General features: G+C 41.5%; 2 protein-coding genes and 1 long non-coding RNA gene across 3 annotated transcripts; 2 read left to right on the forward strand and 1 right to left on the reverse strand.

Moving 5' to 3' along the window:
- Positions 1–1,674: 1,674 nt before the first annotated feature.
- Positions 1,675–7,422, forward strand: LOC113031687 (uncharacterized). The gene is made up of 4 exons (XM_026183985.1): positions 1,675–2,370; positions 4,323–4,607; positions 5,005–5,095; positions 6,107–7,422. The coding sequence occupies exons 1-4, from the start codon at positions 1,983–1,985 to the stop codon at positions 6,525–6,527; spliced, it is 1,185 nt and encodes a 394-aa protein (XP_026039770.1). The 5' UTR covers positions 1,675–1,982; the 3' UTR covers positions 6,528–7,422.
- A 1,932-nt stretch (positions 7,423–9,354) lies between these two features.
- Positions 9,355–16,204, forward strand: rpz (rapunzel). The gene is made up of 3 exons (XM_026183988.1): positions 9,355–9,417; positions 12,041–12,112; positions 13,313–16,204. Exon 3 carries the CDS (start codon positions 13,360–13,362, stop codon positions 14,041–14,043), a length of 684 nt encoding a protein of 227 aa, XP_026039773.1. The 5' UTR covers positions 9,355–9,417; positions 12,041–12,112; positions 13,313–13,359; the 3' UTR covers positions 14,044–16,204.
- LOC113031690 (uncharacterized) lies at positions 9,411–19,207 on the reverse strand. The gene is made up of 4 exons (XR_003273765.1): positions 18,975–19,207; positions 18,361–18,468; positions 10,821–10,888; positions 9,411–9,817 (listed from the first exon to the last, which is right to left on the reverse strand). It is a non-coding gene; the product is annotated as an uncharacterized LOC113031690 (long non-coding RNA).
- Between the last annotated feature and the right edge of the window lie 8 nt (positions 19,208–19,215).

Genomic DNA, 19,215 nt, shown 5'->3' on the forward strand with positions numbered 1-19,215 from the left:
CAGTATTTTCAATTATGTTTAATGTGACAGCTGACATAATTGAAAATACTGCAGAATTATTATAACTATATTCCATTTCTGCTAATAGAATCCTAAATCTTACACACTGTCTTCTTTTAAAATGATCCAAGTGCCAGTCAGTCTACATCCATTAAGCCCATATTATCAAATTAAAAATGAAAATGAATTCACCCCACAATTGAGTTTCCAGGTAGAAGCTTTGAAGCTCCCTCACATTGGACAGGAAGTTTCAGCTCTGAGGAGTCTGCTTGTCCCAGCCACTGAAAAGCATCAGTATAGCACGATGCTGGCTCACAGAGTTTTGCACGTTCGCTCATGCTTGTGCAGATTTTGTCTGGGAGATTTGGCTTCATCCATCATCGGAAAATGTCATAGATTGCTGCTACCCAGGACACTCAGAAGAGATCTCAAGAGTTTCACTTCATGGTAAAATGAATGAAGTTTTATTTTTTATTTTTTTATAAATTCACAAATGTGCCAGGAGGATTTCCAGGACTTATACATCGGGGAAACCAAACAACCTCTGGCGAAGCGGATGGCACAACACAGAAGAGCCACCTCGTCAGGCCAGGACTCTGCAGTCTATTTACGCCAGTGATGAGGATGTACACATCCTGGACAGGGAGGAACGCTGGTTTGAGCGTGGAGTCAAGGAGGCCATTTACGTGAAAAGGGAAAGACCATCTCTGAATCGAGGAAGGGCCTAAGGGTACATCTTTCGCCATCTTACAGTGCTGTGATTGCAGCCATTCCCCAACTCTCTGTGAATGATACTCATGGCCATTGATCAGTGGTCATTGATCAGTGGGTTTTGGTCAGTGGTTGTTGATCAATGGTCATGAGAATTTGCATAATTAAGATTAAGGAACTGACCTCCCAGCCCATTGTTCCTTCATTGGGCTGGTTTCAGTCATTATGCAAATGTACTGTTTATAAGATTGGGGACACCTGCAGTCAGCTGAGACTGAAGAAGTCACTTGGATGAGTGACGAAACGTTTCCCCCACAAAACGCTACGTCCAGATGAACAGAATCAACTTTTGGAGATTTACTTTCCTGGATGATTGAGAATGCATCAAGAAATTCACAAATACTTATGATTTCAGAGTGCATGGATCATTGCAGAATAGTTTGGCCAAATGAAACCAAAAACAAGCGAGGCCTCTGAAGCAATTATTGGCAAAGCAAGGTACATTAATTTATATAGCTCGATTCAAACACAACAATAATTTAAAGTGATTTACAAGAAGAATTAAAACAACTTATTTTCTTTTTAGAAAAGAAAATATATAGATTAAGAATAAGTAGAAAAAAAAGATCCATCCATTCTCTTTTGCTCCTTTGCAGTTAAACAACAAACAACAAACTGATCTGGATGATTTTACTTCAGAAATATTTTAAAGATTGCTAAAAGATTTTAAAAACTTGACTGTGGTATGGGTGATGAAATTATGCTAATTCAAAAGGATTAGGACATAGTTTTATCCCCAAAATAAACCAAATAGTGCTGAAAATGTTGATAACCTGTGAGTTTTGGATTGAGTTATTTCCTTAACTATGAATTTTAAAAAAAAACAGTCTGTCAGATAAATCTCTAGGTTAAAGAAAAACTGCTAATAGTAACTGTTAGTGTAGTTAGTCAAATGACCAGTAGTCGGTGCTATCACCGTCAAGTCAATATTTATTGACCGCCACTTGTAGGCGAAGAAGATAATGATACCCCTGCTGCTTCTGTTGTTCAGCTAGCGGTAATAGACACGGCATCAGTGACATTAAGAATGTAACACTATCATTTTATATTTTTAATCACTAAAAAAAAAAGCTTTAATTGGTGTGTTAATTGTTGTTTTTTGGAGGGCGCATGCGCGCGGCTTATCGCTTCAGTGAGCCAGCGCATCCTCACATTTAACGCTAGCATCTCCCTCTAGCACAGCCTGTCAGTACAAGTCAGTTAAAGGAAACATGGATTTGGTCAAAAACAGAACTTTGCACCCACATCTCCGCGACGACGAGGCTCTGGTGGTGGAAAACGCCATCCGGCTGGCCATAGACTCTGTGATAAACGTTTTGTACGGCGTAAACAGCTCCAAGAATTACGAGTATGAGCGGATGGTGGCCGACAGGGACAAAGAGATCCAGCGCCTGGAGTGCAGACTGACAGAGATGGAGCACGAACTGCAGGTGCTGCGCCGGCAGGGATGCACTTGCGGGCTGTTCAAGAACGAGCACAGCCTCGGCAGGTCCCGGAGCTCCGGTGACCGGCAGAAGGGAGATCAGAGCGACTTTGATCCGGGATGCGTTGACACCGAGCTGACAGCGGAGCAGCAGGACTGTGAGACGAGTTTATCGTGTAAGTAAACACGAGCGTCACTTCTGGCTTTGCAGGTTTAGGCTGGTGACAAATTACAGCCTGTCAGCTGTTGCCTTGAGTCATCCCTTTGTTAGACCCACTACAGGCCACTAGTTCACAAGAAGATGAGAGTAATGTCTTTGACAATTCATAATTGCCTGTAAAGTCCTCGGGATCATTGACCCCGAAACGCTTCCAATCCCGACTGTCTGATTGGGATTTGAACCGAGAGAGGTTTTGTTGGAATTGCTCCATGAAGGAAAGTAGATGAGAATATTAAAATGAAGAAAATGAAAACTGATCTTCCCAAAGGCCAATGGCCATGTCCTTTTACCCCTGCACTTCATTTGTCAGGGCAGGCTAGAAAAGAGCAGCTAGTGCATGCTGTGCAGATAAATCAATTAAAAAAATTAATCTACTCGACTCATTGCCACCCACCACCTTATTACAGAACATTTCTATAATTTCCTCTAAGATTTTGTCTGCTGTTGGGGACAGGAGTCTGTGACCTCTATGTCAAGCACCGGTTATGCAATCTATATGAGACTTGCTGTAATGTCAAGGGGCCATCCTGGGCTTTCTATTCATGCCATATTCATGGGGGTTAGATTTGCAGTCCATACTTGGGGTGGATGTAATTCTGGAGGTAGAGCAGGCAGTGTTACTGCTGTTAAGAGAGGGGGTGGAGGAAGGCTAGACATTATAGCAGGAAGGAAAAAGCTCAGAGGAAGATGTATGAGCTTCTGACCCCCTCTCCATTATATGGAAAATTGTTTAATGTAGGGCTCTGAAGTTTTTAGGCCCATATGATAACTAGAAGGGGAAACTAGAACCTTTCCAGTGGAATTCATACACACCCAGTCCCACACACACAAGCTAGTTTGAGTTCTTCCTTTTTGCTGTTGATTTATATAATTAATATATAGAATAGAATTCAACTTTATTTATATACTAAAAGTGCACTAAATCCTATGTCTCCTGTCTTTATCAATTCACTTCCAGCCATACTGAAGTTGGGCAGATATTATTTTATTTATTTATTTTTAGCATGAAACCGAAAAACAGGGCAATGCTAGCCACGGCCACCAACCAGGTTTTAGAAGAAAAAAAACAGAGCCCACAGACCACAGGGAGGTGCTCATTTCTGAAGGTAGCATTAATACCATACTGAAAATGGGTTGAAATTGTTTTTAATATGACACCTGAAAAAACTACCAGCGGCCACAACTACCAAACAAGTGGTTATAAACTGAAACTAGGCAACCGGGTTTGAGAAAAGGAAAAAACAAAAAATCAGAGCACACAAACAAGTGGGAGGTGCTCATCAACAAGACTGCCATGGAAAGATGATTCCCTTCACAGGCTGGTGTCCTCTCTGACAATTTCAGAGCCCTAGCTTACACATTTTGCCCTTTTCAGGCTCCTCAAAGGCATGTCCTCCTCTCAGCTCTCATCTTCTCGCTCTCATGTCTGGTCCTCCTCCACCTCATCTCCTGAAGTATTATTCCACTTCACAGTTTTGAGTAAAACCATTTCTCACTGAGCCCTGAGATTTTTTTTAAATATATATAGAACATGAAAATCCATTGTAGTGAGTAATGATTTACGAATATCAGAAACTTGAGTGATTTTTCTATAGAAGTCTTTTGGAGTATATCAGGGAAAAGGTGCCTGTTATTGTCATTTCAAGCTCTTGTTTTTAATGCTAAACTCTACTCACACTGAGTTGCATGTTTCATAATTTACATGAATCCATAGTTGTGTTATAAGCCCCCCAGTTCATCTTCTGTGTAAAAGAAGCTGTTGTAGCTCCTCCCTCTTTAAGGAGTACTGCCTTTTGATTGGTTGCATCTAGAAAACACAGTGTTTGAACGACTTGAGTACATGTGACTGTGGATATTATGGAAATATAACACACAAAATAAGCCTTTGTTTGTTTCCTTTCTTTACAGTGGGTTTTTTCACAAGACCCCCCTCACACGTTTCCTCCCACAGCCAGGAGTCAGCTCTTCCATCTTCCCCCAGCAGAATGGTCCTGGAGCACAGCTGCACCTCCCGCTCCTCCGAGGTTTCGGGTGTAACAGAGTCAGCCAGAAATATGCCGACATCTCCCAGCAGCCTCGTGGTCAAACAAGAGCCATGTGACGTCGACACGGTCTTAATCAAGTGGGAGATGAATGAACATCAGCAGAGCACGGGCAGTCCGTGTCAGGACAAAGAGAGTCTCAGTGTAAAAAGTAATGCACTCTGCATTTAATTTATTCACATTAATATTCTCAGCACTGGAAAAGCAAATCCTCTACTTCTCTTTGTTTTGCTGTTTGCACAAATGAGAAATATTATATAAATATAGGGCATTTTTTCCACCCGGTCCTGTCACATGGTGCCGTTGGGGGAAAATGACTCGTCTGTTTTAACAATGCTAAACTCGTCAGTATCACTGTTTTCTAACTGACCCATCAAACACTGAAGATCTAACATGGAAGTCTGGTTTTGGAATCTAGCAACAGAGAAGCTTGAAAATAAATACAGCCAAAGGAAAAAACACTGTAATTAAATACAGTCATAGTAAATATAATATCAACATTGGAGTGGTACGACTAAAAATATGTTCATCTCTAATGATCCATGTAGAAAAAATGGAGACCGGAGAAGGAAGGACGTTCAGGGAGAAACCACAGGCAGACCCGGGCGGAGCTGCAATGACTGAGGCAGAGCACATGAGGTGAGTTATATCAGAGAAACTAATGAGCTGATAATCCAGCGACGCCTCAGAGGGGATGCTAATACAGAAACATAATAATTATTTACTCGGGGACTTGATGATTTGTTGTATTTTTCTCTATAGTGTTGAAACCAAAGTGCTTGTTTTTGTCTAACTAGCAGTCAAAATGCAAAAGATTCAGTTGAATAAAAGAAAGAAAAGCAGCAGATTATTGATTCATCGTCACTGTGGGAGTGCAGACTGAAGTTCTCTACAACAGCAGCGTGCAGCCATCACCTTTAAACTCATCTGTTACTGAAAGTAACGCTGTCAAGGCTGTAAAGGTGGTTGTGAGAGTTGGGCACCTGTGATGCAATTGATTATAATTTAGTATCCTCTCATTTTGTTGAACTTATGAACTTATTATTATTCCACGTTTCTTATATCTGTTTCAAATGAACATCTCTGTAAGGATTTACTGGAGACAACCTTTTACTTCTTTATTAGGCTTTTATTGCGATACTTCCAGGAACGTGTTATGAAACCTCTGACCAACTTTATTTGAAGAGATATGGTGCATTAGATCATCTGTGGACCCTCTGACGACAACTTAAATGTTATTCTACCACAACAGAGAACAAATGAGTAAGAGAGCGAGAACTGGGGGAATATAGGGCAACCTCAGCAGTGCAGGAACTTAACACATACAGTGTGTTTCCTGTTTCAAAACGGGACTTAGTGGGATGATTACGCATGTAAGCACAGTTTCTCTGCGGGCTATGAGTCTGTGTTACCCTACTTAACCGAAGTCCGTGCCTCGTATCTTTTTTCTTTTTTTGGCTTTCAATTTTAAAAAATGTTTAAAGGTAATTCCTTGAGACACTGATACAGGACTACAGCTTGGAGGCTAACCAAGTAAACACAGAGCACAAGAATTCCCAGGGTGTTTTTCAGTTGATTAATTTATAATATCTATTAGTTTAGAAGAGTCTAACAGAAATAATTTTGGTGTAAAATCTTTTACCTCCTCAGGAACAAGAAGAAGAGCGTGCCAATGTCGGACCTGCCAGAGGAAGCTCAGAGACTGAAGAGGGCAGCCTGGAGAGCAGCTTCCAGACGATATTATGCTCGAAAGATAGCTCGCCAGCAGGCAAACCCATCACGATCCAGCCCCTTCCCCCACATCGCAAACTCTCAGTATTCACAGCCCAGCTCTTTTGTGGATAAGAGGAGGAGGACACTGATATCGGAGCTACCCGAAGAGTCTCAGACGCTGCAAAGGGAAGCTTGGAGAGCCGCATCCAGGAGGTACTACGCTAGAAAAATCGCTCGGCACCAGACGGAGACGACACAGTACAGAAACCTGCTGGAGAACATAAACCCATCTGGAGACACGCAGGGACCCAACAGGGAAGGACCTCACATGAACACTGGAGGAATAATGTGCAGCTGATAGACAGCAGTTTTACATTTTAGATGTTTCTGTTCAGCAGATTGGAGGGTCCCTTTTACCGCGGTGTGAAGAATAATGAAATCTGACTGTTTGTGTTTTGGTGGCTTTGAATTAATGATGGGAATTGTCTCAGGTCTGAATAACATGAACCTGGTGTTTCAAATGAGTCAGCTGTGCATTTCCTCAGTTCATGACCTCTTGATGATGTGTTAGGCAGCAGGATTCATCAGAATCCTAGTACTAGCAACATCGAACCTTCACATATCACACATTTCAAAAATATATCAAACAAAGAAATATTGGAAGAAATTGTCTTGATGTTCTTTAAAAATTATAAATTAATCCGGCTCCTGTCATCCTTCTGCATCCAGGAATTTTTGGTGGAGTCATGCAGTCTCAGACTGTTATTGAAGTTAACCTTCATGAGATCAACTCTACATTCTGATCTGTCTCCCTTCATGTCAGCAATATTTGCATGTACGAAACTCTTACTGGAAAAGAGCCTGAATAAATGTATCATGACTGAGGCAATATGCATAAATCCATGGCACTAACTAACATGGCAGAACAGCGCCCCTGGAGTGTAACATCTGTAACTACAGTGTGAGTGCATCAATTGTGGCTACAATTTTAGCTCAACATCTTTGATTTCAGTGTCGGGTAAAGAATTATTAGTTCAGACAATGCTGGTAAACTTTAAAGTATATTTTTGGACTTTGTCAAATATTAAAAACACGATTACAAAAACTGTCCCTCCCCTTTTCCCGTTGAAATGAACTCTCAGCAGTTTCTGGGTTACACTTCAGTATTTGAAGCAGGCAAACAGGGTGAACACAGAAATGTTACATTTCTCATTTTGCAGTAAATGTGTACAATAAAACAAAGTGACAACGTTTCCATTTGTTTGTATTTATTTATTCTAGAATATTAAACACATCCGCAAACAATATCTGTCTGGAGTCCCAAAGTTTACAGCACACAGAGCTGCAGTAAAGCAGCTTGTTTAATCTAGAACATAAGAATGGTGACACTGTGCATGAATATATTTCGGTGTTCTGTAGTCGAGCCTCTGCCCCGGGGCTTCAATATTGTGGCTTTCAACGTGTCAACAAGGCGCTCCTCCTGCCCCCCAGCTAACAAAAACCAAAACAAGGTCTTGCAACAGAGGTTTGTCACCGCGGAGCGTAAATATTACGCACAGCTGATCTTGCACAAATGCGGTTACTAGAGTATAGTATATGGCTGCGTGTATTCATCACACAGTCTGAAATGTGAGCCGATTGACAGCTGCGGTGGCAACTGTTCACTGAGGACAGGCGTGCGTCCGGCTGCAGTTCCGCCTGCAGCTGCGGTGCTGAATAAAGGCTGTACTGGCTCACAGACGCGCTACTGTACGACCAGCACGCCCTGAGCGTCGATGCGGACCGTTTTCCCAGCAGATAACTGAAAGCTTTGTCGTTTCTAGTGAACAGTCGGCTTTTATCTCTATTTTTCCCACTTCACAGCGCGGGGAGGACAGGGATTCTCTTGTGTTGCTGCTGCCTGAGGCTGGATGTCTCAGTGAGGGGATGCGGGGTCTCTAACCCACTCGCGGCTTGCTCAGGTCTGGACATGCTGGGAGGCAAACGCCCATCATAACTGTGGCTGTGTGCTGCTCTAAAAAGCGACGCAAGGAACAGTCGGGTTAAATGAGGAACAAGTCTGTGCTTTAACACTGTGTCGTGCTGGTCGCTGGCAGCAGGATTTGCATGAGGTTTATTTCGGGGGAAACAGCTTCAACCGTCGGCGCAGCAGGCTGATCCTCACACCAAAGAATTCACCGGATTTGGCTGCACGTTTTTTGTGCCTAAGGTTTCCATTTATTCTTATTTAAGGCCGCATGAAGGACCAAATCGTAACTATACACGATTACTTTGGCGCACTGAATGGGAGCGCCTATAGCTCAGGCTTTTTGTCTGCTAGATAGCCCTTGTTGGTCAGACAGCTCATCTAAATTTAAAAACATGTTCTACGGTGCTGTTAGTAATAACAAATGTATTTTTCAATAAATTATGTATTTAAATAAGTTAGATTAAAAAAATATTGTCGACAGTGCCATTGCGCATTTTGGACCATCTTTCTAAATGCCCTTCACTTTTTTAGTAGACTTTAAATTGGACATTTTTAAAATGCAACTTTTAATTTGTATGTACATTTGGCAAATGTTGGTTATATTTAGGATTATATTTACCTTTTACGCTGGATACAATTTTCTTTTATACTCCTGTTGCCTCTTGAGAGCTCCCTGAGCATTTGGATACACCTGTGCACTTTTGGAGATGTCCATTTGGATTCGCGGCTCACTTTTGGTTTTGTTGGATTTTATTCACGTGAAAATAGTTTTCTTCGGATTCTTTTGATCTAGTCTATAAGAAAAGGGTCCGTTTTACCAATTAATCCCACCAATGGAGTCTGTGTAGCCTCTCAGAGATGCTCCATGACTTGGCAAACGCACGAAAAGCAGCAGCAAGTTCCTAAGAGTTCAGTTGCGCACTCACGGACAATCCCTCTTCAGTATTAACTGTATGACTACTGAATGGACCAAAATAAGTTGAAACCATAGGGGTAGAACAGTATATTTCTGAGGAGGGGGCTTTACCTTTTAATGCCATTTTTTAAATTATTTTTTAATGGGATATTGGAGGTCATGTTTATTTAGGGCCCAAATGGCCATTTTTAGATTTGGGGGACTTTCTGGGCTTTTTAGAAATGATTTTGTCAAATTTGTTCACCCCTGCATGAGCTACAGACATGGAAGTGTCCTTTTTGCAGGGATTGCTGGGAAGAAGAAGGAGGCTGTCGAGGTTGGGACTTTGGAGAGGAAGGTATAGTTAGAGCCATTGTCTGAAAGGTAAGCAATCCTCTGTTCTGATGTGGCCAATGGTGCCTAATGTTGGCTGGAAGGCAAGTAGAGCCTCTATAGTTATTATTTAGACAGAGAAATTTAGGTTTTAAGATGTATTTAGGTGTTTTTACTGTATAATAGATCAGGGAGGGTCAGGGCATTATGGTGTGCAGTAACAAGGAAATATGGAGGGACTGCTAGGGGGAGCCAGAGCTGGGGCAAGAAGGCAGTGTGCCGGGCCTGTGCTGTTAGGAGAGGATGTTATTCTTGTAGAACTACTTACAAACACGGACGAGAACTCCGGATGGCCCTTCATTGTTGTATGTTTCTTATCAAAGTAGTTGTTTGGCTGTGTTGGCCATCAAGGGAGCACTTCCCCAGAGGAAAGCCCCACACAGGCTGAGCTCTGTGAAGGGAAAGTATCCTGTCATTTAACACGAATAAGTAGCACAAAAATAATCAGAATAAGCATTGAAAATGTAAGTGGCGTACATTAGGAATAATATTATTGGAGTTTATTGTGTAAATTTGTGCTAGCCTAGCATTGGTGACGTTATAGAAAACATTCAAGATGGCCTCTCCTCTGCTTGGAAACAGGTGAGAGCCGTTTGACATTTCCTGATTACGTCACAGAGCTGCTTTGGTTACAAGGTGTCGCCAAATGTTTCTTTAAAAGTAAAAATAAATAAATAAATACAATTATTATAATTGTTCCTTTGCTGGTTTCTGCTCAGACGCACATTAATGCAGAAGCTGAGTCACAACTACTGAATCACAGCTTTCTGTCAGCTCCTGAGAAGTGTGCAGCCTGCTGGCTGTAAGGGCCACGCTGCCACTCAGCACTGATTGGTTAACCCTTTCAGAAGGCTTTAACCTCAGGAGCTTTAGCTTCTCCACTTTGTTCACATTTAATTAGGAGTTTTATTAATTGTCCTAAACTTATATACTTAAATATGATTGAGTTTCTTCTTCAAATTACTACGAATATCTTAGAATGATGGAGACCACTTGCTAAGAAAAGGTCAAAGGTCAATATAAGATTAATTTCATTAACACAAAGGGTTAATTTAATGCCGCTAATAGAAGCACAGCAGTCGTGCTCTTTAATTGGTGCACAATTGACTGAGTTTGTTATTAATACAGCTCAGATTATACAAATGACTTCACATCAGAAACTGATCAGGAGGGCTAGCTCTGTGGTCGGCATGAAGCTGGACACTCTGGTGACAGTGGCAGAGAAAAGGACACTAAAAAAGCTGCTGGACATTATGAACAATGCTGGGCATCCTCTGCACACGGCCATAAACAATCAGAAGAGTCTGTTCAGTGACAGGTTGCTTCTCCCCAAGACAAGAACTAACAGACTTAAATAATCAAAGCTTTAAAACTGCAGTTAACCCTTTCATTACCTTCATTGCTTCGTGTAGCTTGTTGTATTATGTTGTGAAATGGGGCATCTTCTCCTCCAGATCACCTTCTGTGAAATTAAGGACACAGGTTGGAGACACAATACGACATCAGTGCAAATTTAGGAGGATTTAATTGCCATCAGATACCAAAAATTAAGCAGAACAGGCCTTTTATCAACGTCATGGTAGGAAAACAGAAAGTGGAGGGACATTTACTGACAGAAAAAATGTATTTCAGCCAAAAAATGAAAAAAAACTAACCACTTAAAAATTGTAAATTCCTGAAAAAATGACATTTAAGAAAGTCTTATGAAGCTCTAAAATCATTCAACGTGATTTTCTAAGTGCAGGTTTCACAAGTACTTAGATTAATCAATCGTTTCCTGTTATTTTTGTTGATTACAAGCATTTAAACTGAACATTTAAAGTTATCCTAAAGCTAAAGGGTTAAAAGTGAGCGTCAGTGCTTTTAGTCCACAGTGGTGGTGCTGAAATCAGAAGGATGGTTGCTATGGGTGGTGTGTTTATTGTGGGCATATTACCGCCCCCCCCTGGTGGTCACGGGGATTTACAAAGACCGTGCAGTGAGTGTGGGGCCTGTTTCCACTCGCTCAGGCTTCTGGTCACCACAGCGCCGCTGATGTGATTAGCTATATTAGTTTGAGACGCCACGGCACCCAACAGGTCTTTTCTGACAATTGCAGGAAAATGAGAGGGCTGAGAGTGCAGTCTTTGTAGAAAACACCCACATATAGTTCTGTTAATAACAACTGGACGTCATCAGCTCTTCACAGCAGTCAGTTTAAACTTTAAACTTCCACAATCTTCCTCTGAACTGAAGACTGAAAGCACTTCCAGAGAAGCTGCTGTTACACAATGAACGGGTTTGTCAGCTCAGTCGGCTGTGCCATGTTTGTTTTTGTTCCTGTACTGTGGCTGAAGAGCGTCTCTGTCCCGCCCTGAAGCTACTCCGGCTGTCTCGGTGCGCGTCCTGTTTGCTTCTGAGGAGCTATCTGCTCGGGCCATAGAAACACAGAGAGAGCAGCCTGGTGCTGAATGCAGCTGAAAGAGAGAGAAGCTGTTAACTCCTTCACTGCTGAAAACTGTAGCCAGCGAGGGACAAAAATCTGTTTACTTCCTGGTTCAGAATCAGTGACATGAGACGTCTTTGTTGGATCCAAGTGTGCTGTCTGAATCTGTCTCTCTGTCTTTTGTTTCAGGAATCATCTTCATCAGGACCAGCATCCATATTTTCATTGTTCCAGTGTGAACTTGAAGAAAGGAAATTTGATGTAAGCTTCAGCAGCACCTTTGTGTCACTGTCGACACACAGCAGTCCTCTGTGACGTTGGAAACTCTGTGAAACTGCCATGAAATGCTTATTTTCTGTGGCTGTCACAGCACAGCGAGCGGCAGCTGTAAATAAATGCTGCTGTTACATCTGCTTTTCTATCAAACAGCTGAGACGTTAGACTTCTGCTACACCCAATTTGCCTGGTGAATCACAGCCAGGGGACATTTATTATTATTATTATTATTATTATTATTATTATTATGAATGAAGGATCCACACTAGGCTTCTATGACATAAATTATATTTCACTGCATTCTTTTGCACTTTAGCATCACTTAAATGTGTTTATACAGCATTATATTTAATTAGTGTACTACAAATTGTTGACGGGTCAACCAGCATAATATCACCAACCATGATCGGGACATTTGGTCTTTGCCTCACTGAAACAATAAGCTTTTTTCTTTATTAATATATTCATTAAATTTTACATGAATGCCATATATGGGAGCCTAAATATGTTTGTTTTATTAAAAGTAAAACTACTTAAAAAAATCCATCATAGTGGATATCAGTGAGAGCAGATATCCCTGCTCCACTCAGGTATGCAGCTTTGGTGATAACCACACAAGCACCACCCACTGGCTGTTGGTTTTGGTTGGGGACATAGCCGGTTAGACTGACTGTGAACTGAGGGAGCTACTCAAGATGAACACGAACCCTTTAGAACTGTGGATCATGCAAAGCTGCTCTGGTACAGGCTAAGGATAAGACTGAAGTTGGAAATGAGCAGAATAATGAAAACATAATTCCTTATGTTTGCCTTTTTTTGCATGTTCACCTTTTAGATCCATGGCTCTCTGACTCATAGCCAGAAACTTGTGCTAATAAAACAAGCACATTATGTCGATAACTTCCTCTCATGTCAGTCATATTGTAGTCAGTCTCATTATCAAGTGACACAAAGCCCACTGCAAACCAGGGTCACTGGCCCTGAGAGGTTTGAAATCCTCTTCTTTAGCTAACTCAACAAAATAGATGGTGTTTTCTTATCTTTGTTTAAGAAAAATATTGAATGTACCAACTACAGATCAGGGAAATCTAAAGCACAAGAGTATATTTATGTCACAGTAAATTCAAAGACTGTAATAATCCAACTCTGAGGTCAAACATGTAATCTAATCTCTAACTGTCACAGATCACGTCCCACTTCTTGACTCTGACCTCAGCACCTGCACCTCAGCCATGATGGATGAGGAGATCATCGAGGAGAAGGCCAAGCTGAAGCAGGGTCTGGTCAAAGTGCTTCAGTGTGTGGCCACCATCTCTTCAGCTGCTGCTGTAGTTAACCCCATCTTTGGTGTTGCCGGTTCCCTGATCCGGGTGGTGCTGCACCACATCGATGATGAAGACATTCGTACTCTGAAGCGCGAGTTTGCGTCAGTCAACCGAGGGCTGGACCAGCTCTCCCAGCTGAACCGCAGCACGCTTGTGCAGATCAAGAAGGAAACGCTGGACGGCCAGTACAATCAGGTTGAAGAGAACCTGAAGCACCAGTTCAGAAAGTTCATGGAGATGGTGGAGGCGCGGCCGCAGCACCGCGAGCGCAAGAAAGACGACTTTGAGGAGAGTTACGCCAACGATCTGGGTGACCAGAACCTGCACACGCTGTACGACGGCGTGGTGGGGAAACGCAAGCTGTTCAGTAGACCCATCCTGGAGGTCTACTTGAAATACTCCCAAGGCGATCGCCAGACAATGGAGCGACTGTGCACACGCCTCACCTACCTGTTCTGCATCGGGCTCATCGCCCTCATGGGGTACGCGGCCGTCATCGGAGACGACGAGGAGGGCCTGAGCGAGGAGTGGGCTGAGAAGATGGAGCACGTACAGGAGAAAATGCAGGAAGCTCTTAGCAGGTGCAAGTGAAGAACCGTGAAGAGTCGTCGTCTCTGCTTCATCAGTGCTTTTCTTCAGTTTTCGGACTCGCCGGTCCACATTCCTTCTTTCATTTTCTCTCCCAATGACAACGTCTCCCTTCACTGCTTTAAAAGCCTGGTGATTGCTGCACATGTGAGCTGTGTGTGAGACGTGAGCATGGCCCGTTTCCTGCTGCTTTGACATCGACTGGCTGATTCTTCAACTTAAAAAAAAATGTTACTGCAGTGGTTTCAGCTCATGGCAAGAAAAGATATGTTAATCATCCATGGGTTCAGTATGCTGCGCTAAAGAAATTGCACACACATAATTATACAAAAAACATTAAAAAGTACATTTTTTTTTCGTTCCAGGGCATCAAATACTCCCGTTCTCAGTTGCTCACACAAGGTGTGCAGGACTTTGCCAGATAGAAGACTTTAGTTCATGTCCTTCATTGGACATTTTTGCTTGCTGATTAATTTGCACTTGGCTTAGTTTAAGCAGAGTCCCTGTGGTTATTTATCTGGGACCAGTCTAACCTGATTTAAAAAAAAAAAAACACAAAACACTTTTAAAAAGTTTAACAACTTGACGCCAAAATAAGAAAAAGCTTTAAAAAGCTTTCCCTCCATTGAAGTTGCACATATGTCTCTGAAATTTCTGTTCAGGATTCTTTGAGCACCACAATCTTAGTTTGGTATCAAATACAGCCCCCTACCCAGTGTGTTTAAATGTGACACTAAAGTGTCCTTTACAAGTATCTGCATGTGACGTGTTGACAGTGAGTGCGCCGCCTTGTTATAGCTTTAACCAGTGCTCGTTCACATCTGCTCTGTCTCTGGGAGAGTCTGGTGGCTTTACGGGAAAATGAACAGAAGCATTTGAAACCTTTGGAATGAGAGCTGACTGTCAATGCATCAGCTCCATATTTAAACGTAATCTATTGCAGAGCTTCCCACAGCTTTACATGCAGTCTATTCCAGCCAAATGCAGTTTGTGAAAATATATTACACTACAAGAAAATCAGTGTGACGGCAGGAGAAACCAGCCTTCAGATGAAAGAGTTCAACTAGAACTAGAGACAAGCATCTCAAAGCCTCATATCTATGAATCTAATAACCGACTACTGTGATATAATCCTTTATTGAATATAATCAATCGTGTCATCTTAAGCAAATTATCAAAATCTGTGCCACAAATGTGTTTTACTTGTTCTTACGTTAAATTTATTTTACACTAAAGTGATGCTGCTGTGCTGAGTTCTTTATTTTCTTTCCTAAGTGCAGAAAATATTTGAAACATTAAGACACTACAGATTTTTCATGCAGCACTACAGCTGCCAATAACGAGCACTTCACTGGAGCAAGAAGCACTGAATATGTCATTATTTACCATTTATGAGGTCAAATTAAGCAATGGCTGCAGTTCAGTTTCCCCAACCTGTAATACACACCTGTGGTATTTGAGTTTCTAACAGAGCTCTCGTTCTGTGCAGCTGTGCCACTCTTTTCTATTTAATGTGCACTACAGCTTTTTAGCGATGCAGGAAATGCACCAAGTATGTAAGGAGATATCAGAGGGTTTCTTTGGTGGGAGGTTTTTAACATCTGTTGAGCCGTCATTTTCTTTAAGGCCATCCTGAGCAACTATGTATCATTTTTAGCGTTTTGTGTCCTTTCCTGTCTGAACAACAGTGCCTGAATGTCCCGTTTTTTTTGTATTTTTTATTAAGGGGTTTGTTTTAATGCAGTCTTCATGTTTTGAACAATTTCTCTTATTTTTCTAGAAAACTGGTGATGCCAAGAGTATCAGATGGTTGGTGGGTTTACTGCATTAGAACACAACGTCAGTTGTCACAGTGTTTGTTGGAAAAGTTATCCAGTAACACCTCAGTTAAAATTATTTTTTTAGTATATATATATAGCCATACTTTTCTCCTACTTTTTAAACACACAGACTCTGTTACAGACTGGTTTATGGTTCTGTTGCAGTGTGCCGCCATCTTGTTACAACACTATATGCTACGTAAATATAGTTAAAATTCTGTTGATATTTTGGGAGATCATATGGCCCTCTTTTTGGTATGCCCTGTATGTGAACATGTTGCCTTTTTAGTTCTGCAAATTTGATGCCTGATTGTATATGCACCATAAATAAACAATCAATAATACTGACTTGGCATATTGAATTATTTAACAGCATTAAGAATCGATCGGTGTGTTTGTGATTTAGAAAAAGTCTATTTTCTTATGTTAAAAAGCTCCTGCCACTATGAAAGTGTGCATGTATTCGCACATACAGGTGACCAGACTTCCCTTTATTTGTGGGACGCATCATGTTTTTGTTAAAGCTCATCTGTTATCCTACATTTTGATTTGATCTAACAGTCTCTTTTCTGAGTTAACACTGCTGTGAAAAAAGCAGGTATGACTGACACGATCAGGTTAATCTGTCGCCCTCTACAGCCAAAGGGAGAAGATTACAGGTCACCGCAGTGTCACAGGTTTTGCAGTTTACAGCAGAACATGATGGAAACTGTCAGTGCGCCCCAGGGCGGCTGTGGCTACACTGTAGCTTGCCATCACCAGTGTGTGAATGTGTGTGTGAATGGGTGTAAAGCGCTTTGGGCTCCTTAGGACCAAGTAAAGCGCTATACAAATACAGACCATTTCTGGACTAGAAACCTACTTATAACTGAATTAACCTATTTTCTGATATTCGTGGATGGAACAGCAGATTTGCTGTATAAGATGCTCCTCTTTGTGCTGATTATATTTACTTGGAAGGTTGGCAAAGTTAGTCTTTTTGAGTCTCTGTTAGATGTAAATGGCCTGTAAATGGCCTGTATTTATATAGCGCTTTACTAGTCCCTAAGGACCCCAAAGCGCTTTACATATCCAGTCATCCACCCATTCACACACACATTCACACACTGGTGATGGCAAGCTACATTGTAGCCACAGCCACCCTGGGGCGCACTGACAGAGGCGAGGCTGCCGGACACTGGCGCCACCGGGCCCTCTGACCACCACCAGTAGGCAACGGGTGAAGTGTCTTGCCCAAGGACACAACGACCGAGACTGTCCAAGCCGGGGCTCGAACCGGCAACCTTCCGATTGCAAGGCAAACTCCCAACTCTTGAGCCACGATCGCCCACAAGATGTAGGAGGACTTAGCTGGCCTGCACAGAGCCCTGACCTTTTACCCAGTACTAGTCATCAGTACCGGATGTGATTTACTTTCTACAACAAGGTTCTGCAATCTGATGGAAAGCACTTCCAAAGTAGAAAAGGTTTGGAATTTATTTCAAGAATTTTTTTTCAGCAGATTTGGGACGATTTTAGTTATTTATTTATTTCTTTTACTTTTTTGTAGTCTAAAAATGCTGAACGAGCCAAAGAACTGGTTTAGATGTGTAATAAATGTGGCATTTAAAATGTATAAACTAAGAAAATGTGTTGTGGGAACACAAATGTAATAAATTGAATACCATAAAAAGAATGTTTTTGGTCCCAAAAATTAGATTTTAGATATATTGTTAAAGATATACAAAGATGTAACTCATTGCTCAGTTACATTAAGGTGTGTAGTGCACAAAACTAAATAAAAAAGATCAAAACTGAAAATAAAACGCTCTTTAGTAATGTATCTGTGACATGAATTATTGTTTTGTTCCAGTTTCTTCTTTTTTTCTTCATTTTAGTGAATATTTTACTCTTTAATAATGCTGACATTTTTTTTTAAATGTATTTAACATTTTTTGAGTTTTTGTTATTTTGTCCAAATACATAAAGTCAAAACCATCCATCAGTCATCATCATCTCCTTACACAACGTGTAAATTTCCCCGAAAACAAGTTATACCTCGTTTAATTTTAGCTATGAATAAGAACTTTGTTATTACGGTTCCTCTGTGCAGCAGGCGTAAGCTGAAGTGCAGTTTACTCATTTGTACGCAAGAGGGCGTTAGTACTTCACTTGTGTCATCATTACACCTGTTTTCTCGGCGCTCCTTCAGGGTCCACGGAGTCATATCTGTGTATCAAAGCTGTCAGCCTAATAAAAGCTGTTTCCATTTTTCGAGGCCAAATAACTCTGCTGGAAAACCCGAAATTAATTTACAAACTAGTGAAAAAAAAATCGCTTCAGGTGAGGTAAGCAGGGCGCATCGCCGAGCTTAAGTCCCTCTGGTATGGCCCTCATGCATTATTATCCAGATGAACAGGTTTGACTCACAGCTCAGTGTTGGGGGATCAAAACAGGAAAATGCGCATTACGGGCATTTGCAGTGCGGATTACTGAGACACAAAGATTTTGAGGCGCTTACCTGCGCTGCAGATTAATGAATGCTTGTGAACCACCGACGCACATCCTCCTTCATGTGATGGAGCTTTTTCTTCTCCCCTCTTCGTGATACGAGGTCCTTTCGAAGAATCTAAAGAAAATTTGTATTATTTGAAAACTGTAAGAGCTCTCCGTCACATAGCGAGTATGAATCCGTACATATGATGTTTTAGCCTCGGCGCTCAGGGCGCGTCGTGTGCGCACTGAAAAGGCGGGGGTGTGAGGTTTAATTTAATCTCAGCCTCATGAGAATGATGAAAAATGACAACATATGGTCTTTAGTTTATAAGAGATGTTTCACGGATGTATATAAATTTATGGCAAATCTGAACAGAAAATGATGACATAGTGATGCGCTGTAGTTCTAAAAATATACAGTGGGTAGTTGTCAGATTCCCCTCCCTGATTATTTAAAATATCCTTTACCGTGATGACATTTTCACAGCAGTATCAAAGCTCTTAAAGGCTCTGAGCATTGGGGTTTCTAAACCTGCAGAAGGTCAAATAAATGCGTTAATGTTGAGGTGAAAAGGAAAATCAGTGCATCGTATTCAGACGCTAAAGAGACAAAAGACAACAGTTTTTCGATCGTCTTACCTCAACTTCTGGATCATTTTCACAGCGGCTGAGGCATAAAATGGTGAAATATCTGCGACAAGTGTGCACGAACGCTGCCCCAGAACAAGAAGAAGAAGAAGAAGAAACGCCCACTAGAAAAGCAGTTTGATTAATTTCCATTCTGTTGAAGAAGTTAAACCTTCCAGTCATTGTGACCTGACTGAAAAGAAAATGGACCCACCACACATTTCACCCTGCGCAGTTTTGCGCTTTCCTCCTC

The sequence above is a fragment of the Astatotilapia calliptera genome, chromosome 11, assembly GCF_900246225.1.
Source record: "Astatotilapia calliptera chromosome 11, fAstCal1.2, whole genome shotgun sequence".
In the NCBI taxonomy this organism is placed as follows: Eukaryota; Metazoa; Chordata; class Actinopteri; order Cichliformes; family Cichlidae; genus Astatotilapia; species Astatotilapia calliptera.